Source organism: Lissotriton vulgaris, chromosome 3_1 (genome assembly GCF_964263255.1).
Source record: "Lissotriton vulgaris chromosome 3_1, aLisVul1.2, whole genome shotgun sequence".
Lineage (NCBI taxonomy): Eukaryota > Metazoa > Chordata > Amphibia > Caudata > Salamandridae > Lissotriton > Lissotriton vulgaris.
Genome location: NC_141689.1, coordinates 516,417,444 through 516,440,869, shown reverse-complemented (window position 1 = coordinate 516,440,869; position 23,426 = coordinate 516,417,444). Strand labels below are relative to the sequence as shown.

General features: G+C 46.9%; 1 protein-coding gene across 1 annotated transcript in view; it reads left to right on the top strand.

Annotated features, from left to right (window-relative positions):
• Positions 1-23,426, top strand: part of ANKDD1B (ankyrin repeat and death domain containing 1B) — a 602,007-nt gene that overhangs the window by 470,231 nt on the left and 108,350 nt on the right. Inside the window, exon 13 of the mRNA XM_086960762.1 lies at positions 16,561-16,656. Within this exon, the coding sequence (XP_086816888.1) occupies positions 16,561-16,656 (96 nt within the window). The remainder of the gene's footprint in view (positions 1-16,560; positions 16,657-23,426) is intronic.

Here is a 23,426-nt window from a genome sequence, read left to right as displayed (position 1 = left end):
AGGATTCCTGTTCAGGTGGACTACGGCTAGCCTTGGGATTGCTGTGCGTGTAGCAGGATTCCTGTTCAGGTGGATTATGGCTAGCCTTGGGATTGCTGTGCGTGTAGTAGGATTCCTGGTCAGGTAGACTTGGCTAACCATGGAATTGTAGTGCTTGTAGTAGGATTACTGGTTAGGTGGACTACAGCTAGCCAAGGGATTGCAGTGTCTGTAGTAGTATTACTTTTCAGGTGGACTTTGGCTAGCCATGGGATTGCAGTGTGTGTAGTAGGATTCCTGTTCAGGTGGACTACGGCTAGACATGGGGTTGCTGTGCCTGTAGTAGGATTCCTGGTCAGGTGGACTTGGCTAGCCATGGTATTGCAGTGCTTGTAGTAGGATTCCCTTACAGGTGGACTACGGCTAGCCTTGGGATTGCTGTGCCTGTAGTAGGATTCCTGGTCAGGTAGACTTGGCTAACCATGGGATTGTAGTGCTTGTAGTAGGATTCTTGGTCAGGTGGGCTACGGCTAGTCATGGGATTGCTGTGCTTGTAGTAGGATTCCTGGTCAGGTGGACTACAGCTATCTATGGGATTGCAGTGTCTGAAGTAGTATTCCTTTTCAGGTGGACTTTGGCTAGCCATGGGATTGCAGTGTTTGTAGTAGGATTCCTGGTCAGGTGGTCTTGGCTAGCCATGGTATTGCAGTGCTTTTAGGTGATGTTGCTAAATAACGCACCTCAACCTAACAGCGCAGCTGTGTGGAGTACAACACAGTGCAGTATCACATGACCTGTCATTTTTTAAAATGTGTGTTTCATCTTCCTTCATTTCGTTTTCTCCATTCCACCTCTTCAGTGTGCATGCTCATTCTTATGGTATGACGGAGTGTGAACTTGGAAGAGGGGAAATCAAAAGAACCAGAGACCTCACAATCACAGGTCAAAGGCACCAGAGCTATGAAAATATAGTGCGCAAAGCATGGACCACATGGTACAATGTGGAAAGCTAGCCATAAGCACAGTGCGAAAGACAGGCTAAGAGACATGCTATGCGGATGGCAGGCCACTGGACATGATGCGCAAAGCCGTCCGGGAGGTCGAGGGTCCATAACCGTCCTTGGACAATGGTGGGCTATCAGAAGAAAGATTCAGAGTCCTCATTGGGTTAGTACACTGCCCACCTAGGAGCACCGACGTGTACACACTCTGGGGAAAGAAGTGCCCACAGGGCCAAATCACCACTCTGTAAAGAAATCCATTAGACACAATAAATATAATTAATTAATATATCTTTAATGGAGCTTGGAAATCAGCTTCCATATCTGTCCTGGTATGTCCCATGAATGTTCCCTCAACATTCTTTATTCTTGACATTCTTTTACATCACACATTATGATGTCATTTATACATCATTACATTCTCCATCCTCCCCCCTAAAATACGTGAAATAATTTAAATAAATAAATAGATTAACATTGTTCAATATTAACATTGTTCAATTAGTCTCTCGGGTCTTTTTGCAAAGGATATCACCAGCTGGTCATTGATAACCAATCAAGATATATTACAACGTTTTCAACACACCTGGGGTTATTTAGATATAAAAGATTAAACTTTGGAATTTGTTCAGCAGCAGAAATTTTTCAAGAAATTATAAAAATCATAATAAGACCAGTACAAAATTGTATGAATTACAGTGATGACATCTTAGTTTTTGGAAAAACACAGGAAGAACATAATCAAACATTGGAAAAAGTATGTCAACAGCTGGAAGAAGCTGGGTTAACTTTAAATGCAAAAAAATGTGAAGTTAATAAAAATGAGTTAACATTTTTTGGACATATATTTTCAGAAAGAGGAATGAGATCAGATCCTGTCAAAATAGTAGCATTAAATGCAATGCAGAGACCAAAAGACATAGCAAAAGTAAGATCCTTCCTTGGAATGGCAAGTTATTGTGCAAGATACATAAAAGACTTTGCAACTACAAGCTCACCTCTAAGAGAGTTAACAAAAAAAGGAAGGACATTTCAATGGAATATCGACTGTGAACAAGCATTTAAAAATATAAAAATGGAAATTACGAATGCAGCAAACCTAAAATATTTTGACCCACATCTATGCGCAGAATTGATAGTGGATGCTAGCCCTGTAGGTCTAGGGGCAATGCTGGTACAACATAAGCCGGGAAGAGAAAGTCAAAGATATGTAATCTCACATGCCAGTAAAAGTCTATCTGAGCAAAGATATTCACAGCCTGAAAAAGAAAGTTTAGCTGTCGTTTGGGCATGTGAGCATTTTCATGATTTCATTTATGGTAAACCCTTTGTAATTATTACTGACCATCAAGCATTATTTTCCATTTTTGGGAATCCAAAGACAAAAATGCCGCCGAGAATTGAAAGATGGGGTATGAGGCTTATGGATTATGATTTCAAAATAATTCATAATCCAGGTAAGGAACATAATCCAGCAGATTATTTGTTTAGACACCCATCCCATCCTCGTCGCCAATGTAAAGAAATCCATTAGACACAATAAATATAATTAATTAATATATCTTTAATGGAGCTTGTAAATCAGCTTCCATATCTGTCCTGGTATGTCCCATGAATGTTCCCTCAACATTCTTTATTCTTGACATTCTTTTACATCTCACATTATGATGTCATTTATACATCATTACACACTCATCCCAGAACACCCCAGAATGTATAGTAAGGGATTCTAACACGTGGCTACTGAGCTTTATTTGGCGATATCATCACTTTTAATTTCAAATGATCTATTTGAATTCTGGGTTTTCAGCTTTGTATTCGATTTGTTACTTCCCTAACCATTTTGTAGGTAGCATAGAACTTTACTGTACATCTCACATTAGTGTAAGATGCCCAAGCCTACAGGTGACTGCAGGGCCGTTTCTACCATTAGGCAGGACTAGGCAGCCGCCTAGGGCGGCAAAAGGGCTAGGGCGGCAAAAGGGGGAATTATTTTACCCATACCTGATGGGGGACTACTTTCTGGGTGCATTTAAGCCCCCTGTGCACACGGGCAGCTGCCTGTTAAAACACAACACCATACAAAGGTGAACAAAAACCACACGTTTTCATCATTTTGAAGACCCAGTGGACCCTGGCATCTGTATATGGTGCTATTCTGCTCTGCGGACACCTTTCTAGATTATAGTCTCAAAATTGTATTCCCAGAATTTAACGTTACAATAAAGTGAACACTTCGTAATCTTCACATAGCCTGTTATTTGAGCGTCACTCGGCAGAGGTCGCTCTGCCGAGCCTTTCACGCCCTACCCCGTTTCTTTGCTCACCCTTCATAAAATGTAGCTGCTGAGTATTGTAAGCAGGGACACGCAGACAGGGTTGCTTGTTCAATCTTCTTCTTTATTTAGTAGTAGCAAGTAGTACAGCAACATGAGCACAGGACCTCCTCCGCCTTTCCCTCCAGCAACTGACTCCCACCTGCATTCTACAAACGACCTTCCACGCACTCCACACTCGCACGCCATACACGCTCTACACTTGCATGCCATACACGCGCCACACACACACACGCGCCACACACACGCGATACATGCACGAATACCACACACCCTCCTCCTCAAAAAGCTAAGGAACCACCATTAGGATCACCCTAACTTGAAATCCAAAAACCTAGCTGGCATCTTCCTTACTCTATCGCCACGGCGGAGACATTCACCACTAATATCAACATTAGAGCGAGATGGTACGACACCCTCAACATCTATAACATCTCTAGCACTAGAAGGACCAACGTCACAAACGTCAACAACATCCCTAGGCTCACACGTACCTGCATTGCCAGTCAGCCTCAAATCCTTAACCAAACCAAAATCATCGCCTAACAAGTAACCACTACAAGACCCACCATCGGAATGTACACCAACCACACCCCTCCTCTCATTACAAAAACTCAATTGACGAAAATTCCACCTTTTGCCATCTTCCAATTCAACAGCACTACCAAAAACCTTAATTACTTTTAAAGGTTTGGACCATACACTTTCACCTTTCAATACCTTCCTAGGGTTCTTCACCCTAACCATCTGACCTATCTTAACTAGAGGCCAGTTACATCTGTTCCCATGATACTGCTGATTGCGGTCTTGATACCTTTTAACTTCAGATCTGACTTCTTCATCAACATTCTTGGTGTTACATTGCATCTTATTATTTCTCTTTCTTAACCACCAGGGAACCAACCCCGTAAATGGCTTTCTGCCTCTTAAAATTTCAAAAGGTGTCTTCCCAGTAGCTGAGTGGGGAGTTACACGATAGGCAGTCAACCTCTCTTGCAAAGCCTTCCTCCAGGGTAACCCTGCACTTAATGCTAATTCAATTACTTCCTTGACCACCCTGTTGAAGCGCTCAACTTGGCCATTTCCCTCTGGGTGGTACAGAGATGACTTAATGTGCTTAATGCCCATTACCAATAAGAACTCTTCCATTTTTTGTGAAACAAATTGGGGACCATTATCCGAAACCAACATTTCAGGTACACCCTCTCTCGAAAATACATCCTCTAAAAACTCAATGACAACATCCGTAGTCATTCCATTCACCATTCTTACCTCGGGCCATTTCGAATAATAATCCACTAATACAATGGCATAACAATCTGTAGAAGACAAAGCTGAAAATGGTCCCATAAAGTCGATAGCTACTTTCTGCCACGGGTATTCAGGTAGCTCCACCATGGTCAATGGTACACTCAACGGCTTAGCCACTTTATCGCTGCTGTTACAGATTTTGCAATCCCTTACTAATTTGTCCACCATGGAGTCCACACCTGGCCACCAAAACCACTCCTTAACTCTTCTCTTTGAACTGGACATACCACCATGTCCAAAATGGCTTCTCTCAGCAATGTCCTTCCTTAAACCGACTGGAGGCACAATCCTGTCACCTCTTAAGATGATATCATTGACAATACATAACTCATCCTTAATCTTAGAAAAAGCAATAGATTCACCACGTAAATATGACTCTCTAGGCCATCCTTCAACAATGAATCGTTTAATTTCTTTCAGGACCACATCCTTCTCCATCTCACTCACCCAAGATGCTTCAGAAATACTGCTAACAACATTCTCAGCGTCTATAAGAAATACATCCTTAGCGGTAAATGCCACTTCACAATCAGTATTGGTCTTTGCATCAGACAAATCTGCATTGGGTAATCTAGATAGACCATCAGCAACAACATTGTCTTTACCAGGAATGTATTCAATATCAAAACTAAACATTTGCAGCTTTGAAGCCAAACGAGCTAATCTTGGCGTTAAGTTCTTCCCGCCCTCAGGCCTCAAAATGTTCACTAATGGTTTGTGGTCAGTACAAATTTTAAACTTCCTTCCCCATATATACATTCGAAATCTTTCAGCCGCCCATGAAGCAGCTAACAGTTCCTTTTCTATAACGGAGTAGTTCCGTTCCGCTTTGGTCAAGGTACGTGAAGCATACGCTACTACCCACTTTTCAGACTTGACCCGTTGGGAAAACACAGCGCCAATGCCATACCCAGACGCATCCACAGATAGGACACATTCCGCCGTTGGTAAAAAGGGTTTCAAACAAGGCGTAGTAACTATTTCCTTCTTCACTTTCTCAAAACAAGTTCTCTGTTGATCGCCCCATGAAAATGTAACACCTCTCTTTAGTAAGGATCTTAGCGGTTCAACTTTTGAAGCATAGTTCTCAATAAATCGTGAATAAAATTCTGTCAGTCCCAGAAATGACATTAATTGTTCTTTGCTTGTAGGTTCTGGAACAGCTAAAATAGCGTCCACGTGGCTAATTTTGGGTCGAATACCATCCTTAGATATGACATGACCTAAGTATTCCACCTCAGATTTCCCAAATACACATTTCTCATTTTTAATAGTTAGTCCACTTTTCCTTAATGCTTCTAAAACTGCAAACAAGCCTTTATCATGACATTCTTTGTTCTCCCCAAATATTAAAATGTCATCCTGAAACACTTTAGCATTTTCGATCCCCTGTAAGACCCTGCACATTTCCCTTTGGAACACTGCAGATGCACTAGCGAGCCCAAAAGGCATACACTTATACCTAAACATCCCTTCTGTGGTGATAAAAGCAGTGCAGTGTTTAGAATCATCCTCTAACACAATTTGATGGTATGCACTAGTTAGGTCTATCTTGGAAAACCAAGAAGAACCACCCACAGATGATGTCAATTCTTGCAAATTTGGAAGAGGGAATGTGTCAACCCAAATAGCCTTGTTTAAACATCTTAGGTCTACACACAGGCGCAAATCGCCATTGGATTTAAGCGAAATAACCACTGGCGAAACCCAATCGGAACTTTCAACTGGTTCAACAATACCATCACTACACAGTTTTTTAAGTATCTCACCCAATTTTTCTCTATAACTAATTGGAACATTTCTAAGTTTTTGCCGAATAGGGCATGCGCCTTCCCTTAATATTATTCTGTGCTTGAATCCAACCATTTTGCCAATTCCACTTGAGAATACATCAGGAAATTTTTCTGGAAGATTTGAGTAAGCATCTTTTTCAACACACTCATCCTGAATAGAATAAACTGGGCATTCCAGTCTAGGATCAATTTTCATGCCTAAATCATAAATGTGTGGCCACCCCAAGATAGTCGCACCCTTATTGGCCACATAAATTTTTCCCTGACAAGAGTTGCATCCAAAACTTATTTTGGCTATTATAAACCCTTCTAACGGTATTCTGTGTCCGGTGTAACTCCCAGGATGTATATCAGGACCTAATAATGGCCTGCTGGGCCATAGAGATTTGAATGAATCCATACCCATAATAGTATACCAGGCACAAGAATCTACCATGACCTTTACTTCTAGCCCATCGATATTAACAAAACAAGATGGTAACTTTTTAACCCTACTTGCCCCTTTAGCCACTTCGTCGTGAATACTGCATATGTCACCCACTACATGGAAAACATCATCTTGATTCTCATCTTGGACACAATTAATGTCATCCTGCCCGTCATCTTGCAAATAATTAACTTTAGCTTTGAAATTCCGACATACTCTGGTAAAGTGTCCTTTCTTTTTACAGTTGGTACAAATTTTATCAAGGGCAGGGCACCATTTATAATTTGCTAAATGAGTAGAAGACCCACATCTAAAACATGCAAATTTTTTCGGGTCATTATTTCTTTCGAAACTCTTTTCATTTCCTTTCTTACTGGGATAAGATGAATAATTTGTTATCTTATTATCACTCTTGAATTTGGACATGTCACCCTTATTTACAACATTAACGGAATTAGAATCAGAATCATTCTTTTCATTCCTGACCTCACGAATGCATTGGTCGGAAATTTCTACACCCCTAGCTACTTCAATAGCATTTTTTAAGGAAGTGCTTCCAGATGACCATAGTTTCTCTTGAATTTTCTTCGATTTGGTCTTCATAAGGATCTGATCACGCAAAACTTGGTCATACGTCATGCTTTCAAATTCACATGTGACAGCCAAACCTCTTAGAGCTGATACATATTGGTCAATAGATTCATCACTTTTTTGAGCCCTTGAATAAAACTTAAACCTTTCCATCACTACGTTAATTTTCCTCCCAAATCTTTCTTGCATTTGTTTGACGGCACATTGGTAAACCCCCATGTCACCAGCATTCTCAATTTTAGGAAGGTTTTTAAACTCCCTTAATCCTACAGCACCTAATCTATGTTTAAGCAATGACACCTTTCTTTCTTGTGAAGACTCTTCTTCAGCTAAAACTTCCACATAGGCTTCAAACATATCTAACCATAAGTCCCATGCAATAGGAGGTTCACCGGATTCTGCTAAAAAAAATGGCGGTGGATGAATTGAAGACATTTCAATAAAAGTACAAGTTACACCATACAGAAGAAAAGAAAAAAAAATGTTTAAAAGGATTCCTTTGTAAATACTTGCTCAAAAAGTTCACCAGAGTTCAAAATGATATGTTAATACCTAACTTCCTTATAATCATGTTGCCCAAACAGTTGCAAATGCTTGCGCAAATAGTTCACCAGAGTTCAAAATATTATGGTAATACTTAACTTCTTATGGTTATGTTGCTCAACAGTTCGCCAAAGTTAAATAATATTAAAAATGGTAATTCGCGGTTAAAACGGCAACCGGCGTTGGAATCAGCATTCGGCAATTAGTATTTGTTGAATTCTTCACAAGGCGCGTTATTTCCTTAACACATTGTGCACTTGACGCGTTGCTCCGTTAGCGCGTTGCTAAGATACAAAGAACAACAAAAATGGCCGCTGTGCGTGAAGAGGATATCACTGAACGTGAGCGTGGTGACGATAAGATGGAGTCACGTGGTGACGCTCAGCGTAGTGACGACACTCTGGAGTTCCTCGCTTGGGAAATAACAGCTTGCGCGTGCCGATGCTGGTTAGGAGGGCAACTTGAAAGATGCACTATGTAAAATAGTGTATTTGAAGGTAAAAAAAAAAATTTTTTAAACGTACCAATTCGTCGAGGAGATCGCCGCTCGTTGGGTAGTTACCGTTTTGAAGTTAGTTGAGCAAAATTAAATGAAACATGTAAAAATTTAAGAATGCAAAAAAAATTCGTGCTCAATGTTGCTGTCGCTGTAGATCCCGCTCGTCGCCATGTATTGTAAGCAGGGACACGCAGACAGGGTTGCTTGTTCAATCTTCTTCTTTATTTAGTAGTAGCAAGTAGTACAGCAACATGAGCACAGGACCTCCTCCGCCTTTCCCTCCAGCAACTGACTCCCACCTGCATTCTACAAACGACCTTCCACGCACTCCACACTCGCACGCCATACACGCTCTACACTCGCATGCCATACACGCGCCACACACACACACGCGCCACACACACGCGATACATGCACGAATACCACACTGAGCGGAAAAGTGGTTCTGTTTAAATAAAATAACCATTTCAAATCTCGTTTTTATATCAACTAACCAATATCACCTTAACGTAACAGAGATTACTGGGGCTCATTTCATCGAGACTGAGAGGATGAGTTAAAACCGAGATTACTGGTACTCATTTCATCAAGATTGAGAGGATGAAAGGTTGAGTTAATCTGACCAAACTAGGCTTCAAACCAACAAAATCTTGCAGTCTGCAGGGAAGCTCTTCTTCGTATCCTTCTGCAACATGTGCATTGGCCCATCAAGCTATTTAAAGTTTTTTTAAATACACTTTCAGAATTCAAAATGCAGCTCGCTTGCCAGGACTCAATTAAAACCATAGAACAATACTTTTTTAGGGTTTTATCAACGTTTTGGACTTTTGTTGGGAAATGTGGATCGCTGAGACTTTTCTGCTCAGTCAGCAACGTCAGGTTTTGAATAGAGAACTTAAGCGGATGTTCTTTTACAATCCACAACTAACATGACAACTTCATACATTAATTATTTGAGCTTTCAAAAATGCCATGCAGCGTAAAAGTCAGTTCTTAGGATCAACACACTAACGGGGAAGGACATCCTAATCAGCTTGTACAGAATATTAGGCGATAGAATATTTTGACATAAATATGAAGCTAAATATACATAACATTTGGAAATACTTTCTGTAAACTGGTTGATTGCGAATTTAACGGGACGACAAAAATAACGTCATTCGAAGCGTTATGTCTATTTACAATAGCCTTTGTTTATTGTCTGAGGGCTGTTACAGCCTCGTTACTGCCCTACAATGCAGCAAAAATCCCTTCTGCTGTGAAGTTCGAAATAACTGCAACAACCAGCTCTTGGTAGAACAACCCGTGGCCTGAGGCACTTGAGTGTTGCATTTGCCATACTTGTGTTGGGATTAGTGTCGCACCCGGCGTGACACCTTCATCCAATCATTACTTTTTTTGGGGGGGAGAGGGGCAAAAAAACACTTTCTGGTTGTAGATTCATAGTCATCGTTTACACGGGTAAAAACTAAAGCTCAAGTTACCGAATGCATCGGGCAGTGGCAGAACAGACTCTAATAGCTGAAGGTGCCACGTTTATGACATTTTATGTAACAGCAGGTTTTACAGATGCTTGACTTATTTCCTTGGCAGCTCTGCGGTATGCGGATATAAATTAAAGCCTAAACAGTATGGTATTATACCTTCTTTTATATCTAATGCATTTATTCTTCTAGCCTGGATGACACGGGTGTTATGTTCCTGAAGGTCCGCCCCCGATGCCCCGAGGGCTGGACGTGTTGGTCATGTGACTTCCCTATAATAAAAAGAGGTCTAGCACGTGCGCGGGCGTTCAGAGAGAGACGCACAGACCGAGCAAGCAAACTTATTCCCAGTGTCCGGCTGAGTTTATTCTAGGGCCACGTGTCAGGCCTAGTTAGGGTTAGATGCCCCTGAGTGCAGGTCCCAGAGAGATCTCCCTAGGGCCATCCTGTCCCCATCACCCGACACAACAATTGGCGACGAGGGTGGTTGTCGATCCCTCGCTCGGGGTGTGTGTGTGTCCCTCTTGGGGTGAGGCGGCTGCGGGCACTCCCACTTGCCTGCGGTGCTCGTGCCTTGCTACCACACCCCCCCCGCTCTGCTCGCCTGGAGGAACGACTCTGATCCCTGGCTCTCGACAGGTGAGCGGCGCTGGCTTGCACCTTCCTGCTGCGCACAGGAGTTTGATTGGTCGCGCGAGGTGCTCCCTCGGTGGACCCTCCACGCCCGGTGCCGCACCGTGCTTGGCTGCACGTGCGTGAATCGCACCTCGGCGCGCCTGGCGAGGCGCTCCGGTCGGCGCCCGGTCCTGCCCGGCTGTTCGAGGGGACGCGGTGCTGACCTGTCCCGGGTTCTTTCCGTACTTCCAGACGCTGGAGCGCCAGGGCCTTCATTCACTCGGCCCGTGGAATTTACCTCGCCGGAGCGCATTCGACGCCCCATCCGCACTGATCGGGGTGCCTTCTCGGATCATCTCCGGGCCGCCCACGGACATACTCCAGAGCGTCCAGGGCGATGGCTACCATTCCGCCCATTGAACCGTTTGTGGTGGAGGGTGCGCCCTCCACTCTCGCACCGCAGTGGAAGGAATGGGTGGACAGGCTCCTAATATTCTTCGAGGCCACCAAGGTCCATAAGGAACAGAAGCGCGCCATGATTCTCCATCTTGGTGGCAAGGACATCCACTCTATTGCCCGGACCCTCACGGAGGCAACTACCAAAACCCATCACACACTAATCAATGCACTCAACGCGCATTTTGAACCAATGGCCAACCAAGACTATGAACGATTCATTTTTCGGCAAGCGCGGCAACTATCAGACGAGTCGCTGGACGCCTACCACTCCAGGCTAAAGAAACTAGCACTAACGTGTGGATTTCAGGACGTCACAGAAGAGATCAGAGGCCAGATAATCCAGGGATGCGCCTCTGCTAAACTACGCGAGAGAATACTGGAGGAGTCGGGGAAGCCTCTCCCAGACATTCTCACGCTGGGCCGCACAAAGGAGCTGTCCAAGGCCAGGGCAGCCCACATGGAAGCAGCGCTACAAGCCAACATGAAACTGGAGCCGGTTAATAAACTACAAGTCCGCCCGCAGCCCAAATGGGCAAAACGAACAACAACTCCGCAGGGCGGAGCTTCAGCGCAGTCATGTGGTTACTGTGGAGGCCCAAGACATCCGGCGCCAGAATGCCCAGCACGGGGCAAGAGATGCTCCGGTTGCGGGAAAATGAATCATTTTGAAAAAGTGTGCCGGTCCAAAAAGTTCGGCAAGCCTCGCCAGACAATACACACGGTGGCTGAGCCCGAGGGCGCGGAAGGAGAACCCAGCAACAGTGATATGGACGATGACGAGGAGGAGCGATCCGTACACAAGGTGCACATGATCGGCACTGCCACCAGACGCACCAGGACACTACCACAGTGCGCCATACAAGTGGCTGATCGGGACATTATGGCGACAGTGGACACGGGCGCCTCGATAAACCTCATGAGTGCATCCCTCTACGGAGACATGGCTACTCCTCCCAGCCTCTGCTCCACTCCGATCACCGTTTTTGCCTACGGTCAGGACGTTCCCCTCCGCATCCGGGGAAAATTTAAAGCAGCGGTCCGACACGGGGACAAAATCACGCGAGCCAACATCTTTGTGTCGGAAGAAGGTCAAGGCATGCTCCTGAGTTGCCGGACGGCAGAAGATCTGGGGGTGGTCTCATTTGCGTTTGGTGTGCATGAGGAATCGGTGCAGCAACTGATTGCAGACTTCTCTGACCTATTTGAAGGGATTGGCTGTTTCAAGGGTCGGGAAATACATCTGCATGTGGACCCCACTGTTCAACCGGTGGCCCTGCGACACCGTCGTGTTGCATTCCATTTGAGACCACTGGTTGAGGAAGAATTGCAGAAGCTGGAAGCAGCGGGGATAATTGAGAAGGTGTCCGGCCCTACCCCCTGGGTATCGCCCATCGTGGTCATGAGGAAGCCAAAGCAGCCGGGAGCGGTCCGGATTTGCGTGGACATGCGCCTACCCAATGCTGCCATCAAAAGGGAACGACACATCACCCCCACGATCGATGACCTGATCGGAGAGATGGCCGGGGCCAGGTGGTTCTCCAAGTTGGATCTCCGGGCGGGGTACCATCAACTTGTACTGGACAGAGAGTCCCGGAACATCACGACGTTCTCCACCCACATCGGACTGCGCAGGTACACCAGGTTGAGTTTTGGGATATCCAGTGCCGCCGAGGTTTTCCAGAATGTTATCCAGGAACTAATTGCTGGCATACCGGGGGTGATCAACGTCAGTGATGACATCATGGTGCACGCAAGAACAATCCCTGAACACAACCAACGCTTGGCGCAGGTGTTCCGCAGGCTCCGTAGTGCTGGACTCACTCTGCACTGAGATAAGTGCGAATTCCTTCAGACCAAACTAGGATTCTTCGGATATGTGTTCTCAGCCGACGGCGTCAACCCTGATCCCGACAAGGTCAAAGACATCAAGGATGCACCACCGCCCACCACAGTCACGGAGGTCCGAAGCTTCCTCGGGATGGTAAATTACTGTGGCCGCTTCATAAGGGACTTAGCCAACCTGACCCTCCCTCTGCGTGAACTAACCAAAGACTCCACCCCATGGAACTGGGGACCTGAGCAGGAAAGGGCATTTCAAGACATTAAGAGCGCACTTTCCAGCAACACCACATTGGCATTTTTTGACCCACGACACTCCACTCTCATTGCAGTAGATGCCGGACCGGCGGGACTGGGGGCCGTTCTGATGCAGAGAGCCCGAGATGAGGTAGACTGGGCCCCTGTTGCTTTTGCCAGCCGGTCCCTCACGGACACAGAACAAAGATATTCCCAAATCGAGAAAGAGGCCATTGCAATACATTGGGGATGTCGGCACTTCCACTTGTACGTATATGGCAAGCCTTTCACAGTAGTGACGGACCACAAACCGCTGTTGGCTCTGTTTTCAGGCACCTCCTCCAAGCCTCCCCCCAGAATTGAAAAGTGGATCTTGCAACTGCAGGAATATAATTGCGCCATCGAGTACCAGCCAGGGGCAAGAAATCCGGCGGATTACCTATCACGACACCCTAGGCCTGCAACCCCTGAGGAGATGGACGAGGCAGAAGAGACGGAGGCCTATGTACAGTGGGTCGTGGCCAGATCATGCCCGCGCCCCATATCCCTGGAAGAGGTCGTGAGCACCACGGCTCAGGATGCCTGCATACAGCGGGCCAAGGATCTGCTCCGAACGGCCAACTGGCAGAAAGCCAAGGAAAGCTGGAAAGTACTCACACCAGAGGCTCAGAAAATCATGGACAGTCTGTACCACGTGAGGGCTGAACTAAATGAAGACGCGGCGGGGTGCCTCCTGCGAGGGCATCGCCTGGTAATCCCGACGGCTTTGACAGGACGAGTGATTCAACTGGCACACGTAGGACACCAGGGGATGGTCAAGACGAAGGCCCGGCTGCGGACGAAGGTATGGTTCCCGCTCATGGATGATATGGTGGAGAGCGTGGTGCGAACGTGCGCGGCCTGTCAAGTCACGGGCGACTGCCCCCGTGAGGCCCCCATCATTGTGGAACCCAGGCCACGAGGGCCCTGGGAGAGAGTCAGTATGGACTTTGGTAGCCTTCCGGATGGAAGACACACGCTGGTAATGATAGACGACCACTCAAAATATCCTGAAGTCGAAATTGTCACCAGCACCAGTGCAGACTGTGTCACCCCCAAAATAGAAAAAATCATTGCCACTCATGGAGCCATGAGAGAACTCAGAACAGACAATGGACCGCCATTCCAGGGTCAAGACTTTGCTGAATATCTCTTGTCTCTGGGAACACGTCATAGGCGCATCACACCTAGGTGGCCTCAAGCCAATGGGGAGGCCGAGAGATTCATGAGGACTTTGAACAAGGTCATCCGCATTGCTCATGACAAGGGGCAGTCAGTGGAAATGGCCATTTTCACGTTCCTCCGAAGTTATCACCAGACCCCACACTCCACAACTGGGGTGGCCCCCGCACATCTCCTCCTAGGAAGGGTAATAACTGACTCCATTCCCCATCACCCCCAGTGGGCACCTGCAATGATAGATGAACACGCGGTGGAGAAGAAAAGAAATTCTGCATGTGACAAGATCAGCAAGAAACGCCGGGCTGTGGCCCCGCACTTCAAAAGAGGCGATGTGGTGCTTATCAGAAATCGTGCAACTGGTGGCAAGTTTAAACTCAACTACGAAAAACGACCATGGGGAGTCATTGGGGTGAAAGGCACCCGCATCACGGCCACTCGAGGACGAGACAGGGTGACTCGCAATGTGTCTTATTTCAAACTGTATCATCCTTCAAGCATCGAGCCAAGGCGCCAGCAAGGCGGCGAACAAACCGAAACTGCAACCACGTTGCCGACTGTGGAATCAACACCTCGGCACGAGGTCAGGCAAAGTAGCGAGCATCAGGTTTCTAGCGAAGAAGTGGGAGGTGACGCGGAGGCCCTGGATGAGGCCCCAGATCCGGAGGGGGCAGACAGAGAGGCGCCAAGACACGAGGTGGAGGTTGGAACGGAACTGATGACTCATCGGGGGTCCCAACGGCAGCTACGTGACAATCCCACCCCCTCCGGCTGGCTGAGAGATTACTTTACGTAAGACTGTTCCCATTTACATATATACACGTGATGTTTGAACTGAATGCACTAGCATTTAAAGGACGCTGAAGGCATCGGTCCTAATGTTTTTTGAGTAAGAAAAGTTATGGTTGAAGTGTGTTCAATGGTTGCAGTATTTTTGGTTTTTCCTTATTTTAGAAGGAATGTTATGTTCCTGAAGGTCCGCCCCCGATGCCCCGATGGCTGGACGTGTTGGTCATGTGACTTCCCTATAATAAAAAGAGGTCTAGCACGTGCGCGGGCGTTCAGAGAGAGACGCACAGACCGAGCAAGCAAACTTATTCCCAGTGTCCGGCTGAGTTTATTCTAGGGCCACGTGTCAGGCCTAGTTAGGGTTAGATGCCCCTGAGTGCAGGTCCCAGAGAGATCTCCCTAGGGCCATCCTGTCCTCATCACCCGACACAACAACGGGGAGAGAGTGATGGTAGTAAAACAGAGGGGGCGGCATTTTTCAATTTTTGCCTAGGGCGGCAAAACACCTAGAAATGGCCCTGGGTGACTGGTTATACATAATATACGGCAAAATGGCAGCCAGCTCCTGTTTCCCAATTTAAATAGCAATGAAGGGCGGATGTTAACAGTGCGCTCGTTTATGCTGCACACGCATGTATTTACTTTATGCTGCTAGTTCTCAGATACACACGAGTGTTAACAAGCAGCACACCTTGTCTATGCAGACACTCTTAAATAACTTTATGAAGATGTACATTAAAAGCATTCCTTTCCATACGCTACCAAAAGTGATATCATTATTGAAAGGCACTGTAAACATTCTGGACAGTGCACCGACGGAAAATGAAACACAATATATGCAGCTCTGGGCCAGGCAGCAACATGCGCCTCGCTGTTTCTTCATTCCCGCATAAAACACTGGTATTAAGATGTCCTTACACGTAAGCTCTACCCTGAGAACGCTTCTCCTTTCCTAAGAGCCAGTTTCCTCTAATACACTCCCCCTCACTAGCTAAGATGCATCCCTCCCCGTGTCCCCACTGCCAGATCCCAGCATTGGGAGACATGCCTTCCATCGCAAGCTTCAATGACTTGCAGCTCTCGCCCACCAGCTCTGGGCTCAGAAGCCTCCTTATTTAACAACGAATCCCTCTGTCGGGATGTTAATCCCCTACAGCGCCAAGAGACTCATTTGGAGTGGTTGTAGCACTATATGATTTTCCATAAATAAATAAAGTGATATATGTCTTGTAAATTACGTTTTGAGCCCATTTAATTTCACTGGAAACTGCTCTGTTGCATCACATACCTTACATTCTGGTGACATTCTGATGTAATAACAAGGAAGGCTTTTGTTAATATTTATCCAGTTGCTAGCGGCTGACATTCTGACCTGTCAGGCCTTCGTGAGCTGTTCTTTCCGTCTGCCTCAGTGACTCGCTCTTTGTGTCTCTCTCCAGCAAGGTAAAAGCGCCCTCACCGTGGCCTCCAGGAGCAACCACACCCTCATCGTCGACATGATTATCAAGGCCCAGCGGTACTACTCCTGGCGAAAGGTAAGAAACGACACTGAATAATCAACGGTTTCGGGGCGCTAAGATATGCTGGGGCTAACTCTAGGAAACTCACCTGTATCAGCAGTGATGTCCTTGTCTAAATATCCATGTTTGGGGATTTTTCCTGAAGAACCTAAGCTCGGTTTCATGTCGCAGGTGGTCTGGAAGAGGGTTCCACAGAAGATGCTATAGCTCCTATCTCCCATCATTTCTTCGAGGACCCAAAGGGATAATTGGGGAGTTAGAATGGCCACAGCTGTTGTCGCCATCTACTTGAAACTCCCAACATTCAGCAACCCCTCAGAGAATAACCCAATGTTTCTTCTTTCCAAGCAGCTACACTGTCTGCAGCGGGACGAGAACATCAGCTGTTTTATAGTCACTATTTTTTAAGGGGGCAATTCATAAAGTCATTTTGGCATACTCCTATAGTACTCGTTTACATACTCTGACATACCTTTGTGAATTTGAATAAATTAATACAGTGGGAATAAGCAGTTAATATTGATATATGATCTGTGCACGTAGAATGAACTGTGTCCTCTATTCCCTTTCATTGATAGGGAGCGGGAGCTGTGCTTCATTTGTGCCGGTGTTTCCAGCTGCTTGGCAGTGTGACTTATTTCTCACAGTCCTCCACGTGGTGGCGCTGTCAACCACTTCAGTAGAGCATTTAAAAATTCAATGTACAATAAGTTAACAATACGTCATCCAGATCATTCTTTTACCTTTTTTAAAAAATTATTTTTATTAACAACAAAAATAGATGGTGGTCATCACATTCAAGGCATAGAAAATGCACATGTGCAGCGCAGGAATTCACCTAACTTACATAGCATATGTAGTACAAAAGTAGTCGGAGCAGTGCATCACATTGCATTTACAGTGCAAGCGGTTCGTCAATCGGGACTACTTAAGGGATCACAGATGGTACCTCTATATTCGTTCCAATTGGACTACACTTCTATCCATTTCCGTGGGCATCCCCGTGCCACGTACACCATTTTCTCCTGGAGCATGCACCAGTCAATATCAGCATTCTTCTACCTTTAGTGACAGAGAATAATCTAAATGGTCATATTTGCACGCACGCACGCACACACACACACACACACACACACACACACACGTAGATATACATCAAAATTTCTTTGGTAGTTTTGTGGCTGGTTCACAAAGACATGGAAGAGTAGGTAAAAGAGAATGCCTGTTGTACTATTTCCTGTACTTATAAATTTCTTTGTGAGTGGGTCCCTATATGTTTTAGAAGAAGTGTGTTCCTAATCTGGTAATATTTAGTTTTTAATTCCTGGTAACAAAACGAACAAGTGTATTGCATGGGATTGGTGCATGGATACACAAGGCAGGCTTCAGGAAGGAGCACACTTTTCAGTTGAAGCCACAAATGAGCTTCAGCTGCTCTTGTAAAACAGTTTGAGGCCAAACCTGTATTCTCTACACCCTACAGTAGTTGTAATTTCCATTGACAAACAATGGGGGCTTGCCTAACCAAAACTACACATATTGATTATGTTTGGTGCTCGTTTGCCTCCAAAGTATTGATGATTGACAGCTGCTTGAGTGCTGCTCGAGTCCCGCCCACCCAGATGCTGTTTGTTATTTGCGGGAACAGTAGGCCCTGAGCACATAGGCACAAATTTCTTAGGGTGTCCTACTTGTTGTTCTTACACTTTTATTATCATGCTTTAAGGCTCTTTCACAACATGCCAAAGGGCCCCCACATTTCCTGAATCTTTACAGATTTTACATATAGCCCTGTACATGTTGATTATTTAGATGAAAAAAGACTAATCTTGTGGCAGGCCAGTGAAAGGAGGCCACTGGCCCTGTGCCACATTTATTTATATTTCAGTTCCATCATCTTGGGTTGTGAACATGCTCATTGGCTTATGCCCAAATTGGAGCAATTGGTATTGATGATTACCAAGTGCCCACCTGGCAAGCAAGGAAATAGCTATCATTGGTGCAGCCGGTGCAGTGGTACCCGGGCCCAAAGGAGAGAGGGGGTATAGCCTGTCCGGACCAGCTGCCGTTAGATTACAAGTAATTGGCTTTGAATGAGTGAAACAGGGTCTGACAGGGCCCTTGCACTTTTTACTCTTAGTGGTTTGGGATCAGGATGCAGGGTTTAGGGAAAAGAGGACAGAGGATAAGAGAGCAATGAAGAGTAAATGAATAAAACAAAAGGGAAGGGTAAAAGACCAAAAGGTGAGGGCAAGTGACCAGAGAGAAGGAAACTAAAACAAGTAAATGAGAAAGGGACCACAAATAAAAATGTCAGGGGAAGAACAGTAGGGTGGAAATGAAAGCTAGAGAGAGCAGCGAAAACAAGATTGATATGTAAGAGAAAGGGAGGAAGGAGCTAGAGAGAACATGTTGATGAATAGGAGGTTGGAGGACAGAAGGTGCATAATGGAGAACTGGGGAAGAGAGGAAAGGTGAAAAGAAAGAGAAGGGAGGATTAAAGGGAAGTAAGGGGAGAAAAAGTAAGAGAAAGCGAGGAACAAGATAATGACGAGTGAGAGGCAAGAGGGGACGAGGGGAAGAGGCAGAGGAAGCAATATAAAGGGGAGAGGGTGAAAGGAGGACAGAGTTGAAGGAGGGATGGAAAGAAGACTAGAGGGCAAGGCAGATAGGATAAGGAAAGTGGAGACCTTTAAATGCTGTTAGTGCAGCAGGTTTGCAACACCTGGGTCCACCCCAATTATGGCTCCCTTTTATTACAAACCCATTGTACCGATGGCCCATTTTCAATTCTTGCGTTAGTGCCCATTGTGCTAATGAATGCCACTGCTGATGAGTGAGCATGTGGCTGTTGCAAAATGAGTTCCGCTCATTTAATACACCCAGATTTCTTGCTTTTTGGATTACCCGGTGTTAGAAATGGGATTTCTGGTTGGCTAAGGCTTGCGCCAAAGTCAGTCAGAAACCACCATTCTAAGTCAGGGCAAGGAAGTCACTTGCCAAGATAACCCCTGCTCACCCTCTTGGTAGTTTGGCACGAGCAGTCAGGCTTATCTCAGAGGCGATGTGTAAAGCATTTGCGCACACACCCACCAGCAACAACATCCCCGGCCCCCCACAAAGGAACTCCACACAAGGTATATGTAAAAATAGCCATTGTATTGCAAAACACATTAGATAGAAACACACACTTTACAATGTGCCAACAGGCACGGGCAGAATGGAACCTGGACTTCGCTAGCAACACCTGTACTAGGAAGAACAACCACCTAAGTATCACCATACATCTAGTGGTATAAGCATAAACATATTACACATGATGCTTCACAACATTGAGAGGTGTAGGGAATGAAAACACATGATGCATAAACATACATTCAGCGGTGTAAGAACGAGGCACATGACGCATCAAAACAAATTCAGAGGTGCAGCGAAGGAAAACCCATGATGCATAAACATACATTCAGCGGTGTAAGAACAAGGCACATGACACATCAAAAACACATTCAGAGGTGCAGCACAGAATAATTCGCAGAAATTACGTAAGCCACAACCTGTGGCAGTCCCCAGGCCAACTGACCTCTCAGGGGCTAGGACGCCCTGTGTCCCAATGTCAGGAGGGCCTAAACGGAGCAGCTGCCCACTAAGTACTGGGCAGCTGTAGCAGGGACCCGGTAAACAAATATGCCCCTGTGACTGTGGAGCCTTTCAGGCTCAAGACAAATGCCTCAATGCCCCCAGAGCCCCTGTGGGCTCTCGACAACTGGCGGGGCCCAAGAACGGTGGAGCCTCCCCCTCTGGGGGGCTCGAGATACACCAAATGCCTGTGAGCCTCTCTGGGCTCGACCGAAGTGCCCCCTGAGCCCCTCGTGGGCTCAAGAAGCAATTTGCCCCTGGCGTCGGAGCCTCGTGGGCTCGAAGGAAGTAGTGCCCCTGGGGAGCCTCGTGGGCTCTAGAAGGATGCCGGCCCTAACGTTGGTAGAGCCTCGTGGGCTCTGAAAACAATAAATGCCCCCAAAGTCCATGGGAGCGGCCCGCTGTCAACCGGGGCCGCTCTATAAACAAATACAAATACACTGCCTCCTTTCTTGTGAACCCAGACTGGGGGGGGGGACGGGCATCGACAATGTGCCCCGATGCCCCCTCTACCATAAACAACACCGGGCCCCACTCACCGGCTCGCAGGGATTCCTCTGGCTCAGCTCCGGCTTCCGCTTTGGGGCGCTGTCTCTGCAGCGTTCCTCTGTGTGGAGGCGGGGGCAGGCACGGCCATGTGCCTCGCGCCCCTTCCTCCGGGTAATCAGGCGGCAGGCTCCTTTATGCCGGTCACCACGGGGCTCTCCCTCACTCCTGGGAGCCCCGTGGAAGGCGCCGGCTGCGGGCTTCTTCTCTCTCCTTCCCTCACCAGAGTTCCGGGTGGGCTCCCGTCCGCTTCCGGTTTTGCACTGCTTCAGGTCGTCTAACTTGTCCCGCCCTCGGCCTGCCTGACTTTCTGGAGATGCCGGGCGGCGGCAGTGATTTACTCGGGGCAATCCGGGGCAGGCTCCCGGTGTAGATAAAAATAGCGGCAAGGTCCCTGGCGGGGTGGGCACCTGCCAGGGGCTTAACTTGGCAGTAAGGCGGGAAAAATGCCGGTTGGGCACCAGCTGCAAACAGAGAGCGCTCCCAAGGAGCTCTGGGGGCTAATTACAGCGCTCCCCAGCGCTAGTGGAAAAATAGAGCGCTCCCAGGCGCTGGAGGACAAATAAAGCTCTTCCAGGCGCTATATGCCAAAAATTTCCCCAGAAAGTCTTTGAGGAGGTGGGGGGGGCAAGGCTGGGCCCAGAGCCAGCTCCCAGGGTCCTCCTAGGCAGGGAGGCATTCCCCAGTGGCGATCCTCCTGGCGCCCAGCAGCAGCAGCCCCCATCCCCCCCCCCCCCCCCAGAAAAGGATCCAGGAAGAGCAGAGTCCACCAGGCCTCTAGGATATCCAGGGGCTGGGCAGGGCCCAGGGAGGCAAGCCTTCCCCTAGGTCCCAGCAGCAGCACGGCCCTGGTAGATTCCAGTCAGAAACAAGAACATTTTACAAGAGGTCACAGCCTCTTTTTATACACACAATTCCTTTGTCTAAAGGTGCAGGCAAGGGGCGAACCAGATACAACTGGTTCCTGAGCACTTTGTTTTTGCTCAGCCCCTCTTTCTATTCACAGGGTGGGTCAGGGACATCAGACACACCACAGGGGGTGGAGCCAGCATTGTGAAGGGAAAGCCCAGCCCCATTCAGGTCCCAGGTGCACTCCTCCCCAGCCATCACACATGCAGACCTCCCATTCACCACTGGGGTAGACCCATCCTGACTCCTGGAGCCTGGCACACCAGCCAGCTCCAGCCAATCACAAGCCAGACACAAATTACACAAACATGCCAACTTCTAGAAGTGGCACTTCCACACTAGACACAATCACTCCGCATACATCATTGCGCAGCATTTAATCACACGAGTCCGCACATACCAAACTCGCATCTCCCCAAGCATCAGGAACTACCAGGGACACACACATTCCCCATGCATTCCTATGGGAGGGCAGGCCAAAGTCACACACGCACTCAGGGAGCGCACGCACTTTACACTGCGCCACAGTGTCAAAGTGCGCAAAGACCAGAAATCACTATAATTATTTAATAATACCAGGCAAAAAGTTCAGAGGTGAACCTGCCAGGAGGGCCAAGTCCAACACCCGGCTTTGAACTTTTTACTGTGGGTGATTCTCACCACCAGTGTCTCACCCACGGTAATCACATTACAAATGGACTACGCATGTTTTCAGCCGTTTAAGATAAGGTCACTGTGACAACACGAGCAGCCCTCACACATGTACATATGTGTTCATGTGTAACCAGCCAAGTGCTCCTTACCCTGGCTTTGCCGCAGAGGCCTTATCTTAAAAGACGGACACTGGCATGTATGCACATGTGTGAGGGCTGTGCATGTGAGAATACTGTTGTGCACAGCCTGGTAAATGCACACAGGTAGCCTGATGCAGAGGAGACTGCAAAATTAGACATTGATCTGTGATAGGCCTTACAATGTTAGTGTACACTTATATGGAAAGTCAGTGTAGTTTACTGTTTTGTCTGCAGTGATACTTTATACTACACATAGAGAGAAAACTGCCATAGAGTGCAGTTTCATTTCTTTTTGGCCTACAAAGTCCAGTGACATATCAAAATGAGATGGAACATGTTCGAAGTTCCAAGAAGGTATCTGGACAACTTATGGGTCATCCAGAATTGTCATATTTCTCTGGCTTAGCCCAGAAGCAAACCCCAGCCGTTTGTCATCCTGCTTGGCTAGGTTAATTACATTTCTCACCAACAGAGGGAACAAAGGTTACCCCACTCAAAAGGAGTAAATAGCTGTGCTTTTCCTCACCTCATGGGCAGGAGGGGTTAGGATAAAAATCTGTTTCAGTTACTTACCTTCCACCCTGTACCAGGGCTGGGTACAGTCCAGGCCCACTGAACAAAGGAGGAAGACCAGGCAAATGTAACCAACACCGGAGGGGGTTCCTCTTTGTAGTTTCGGTGGGAAAGGCCCCCATAGTGATGCCAGCAAGGGGCAGAGCTGAGCCCCCAGGTGCAGATGTCTGCAGCGAATCTTGGCTGACAGCATCTTGAACTGTCTCAGCATGCTGTGCAGGAGGGTTGGGACATGGGTGGAGATCCTCAGATTGGCCAGGGGTGTCTGGCTTCTAGAACCTTCCACCCCACCTCTAAAAACTCTTGCAAAAGGGAGAGAAAGGGCTG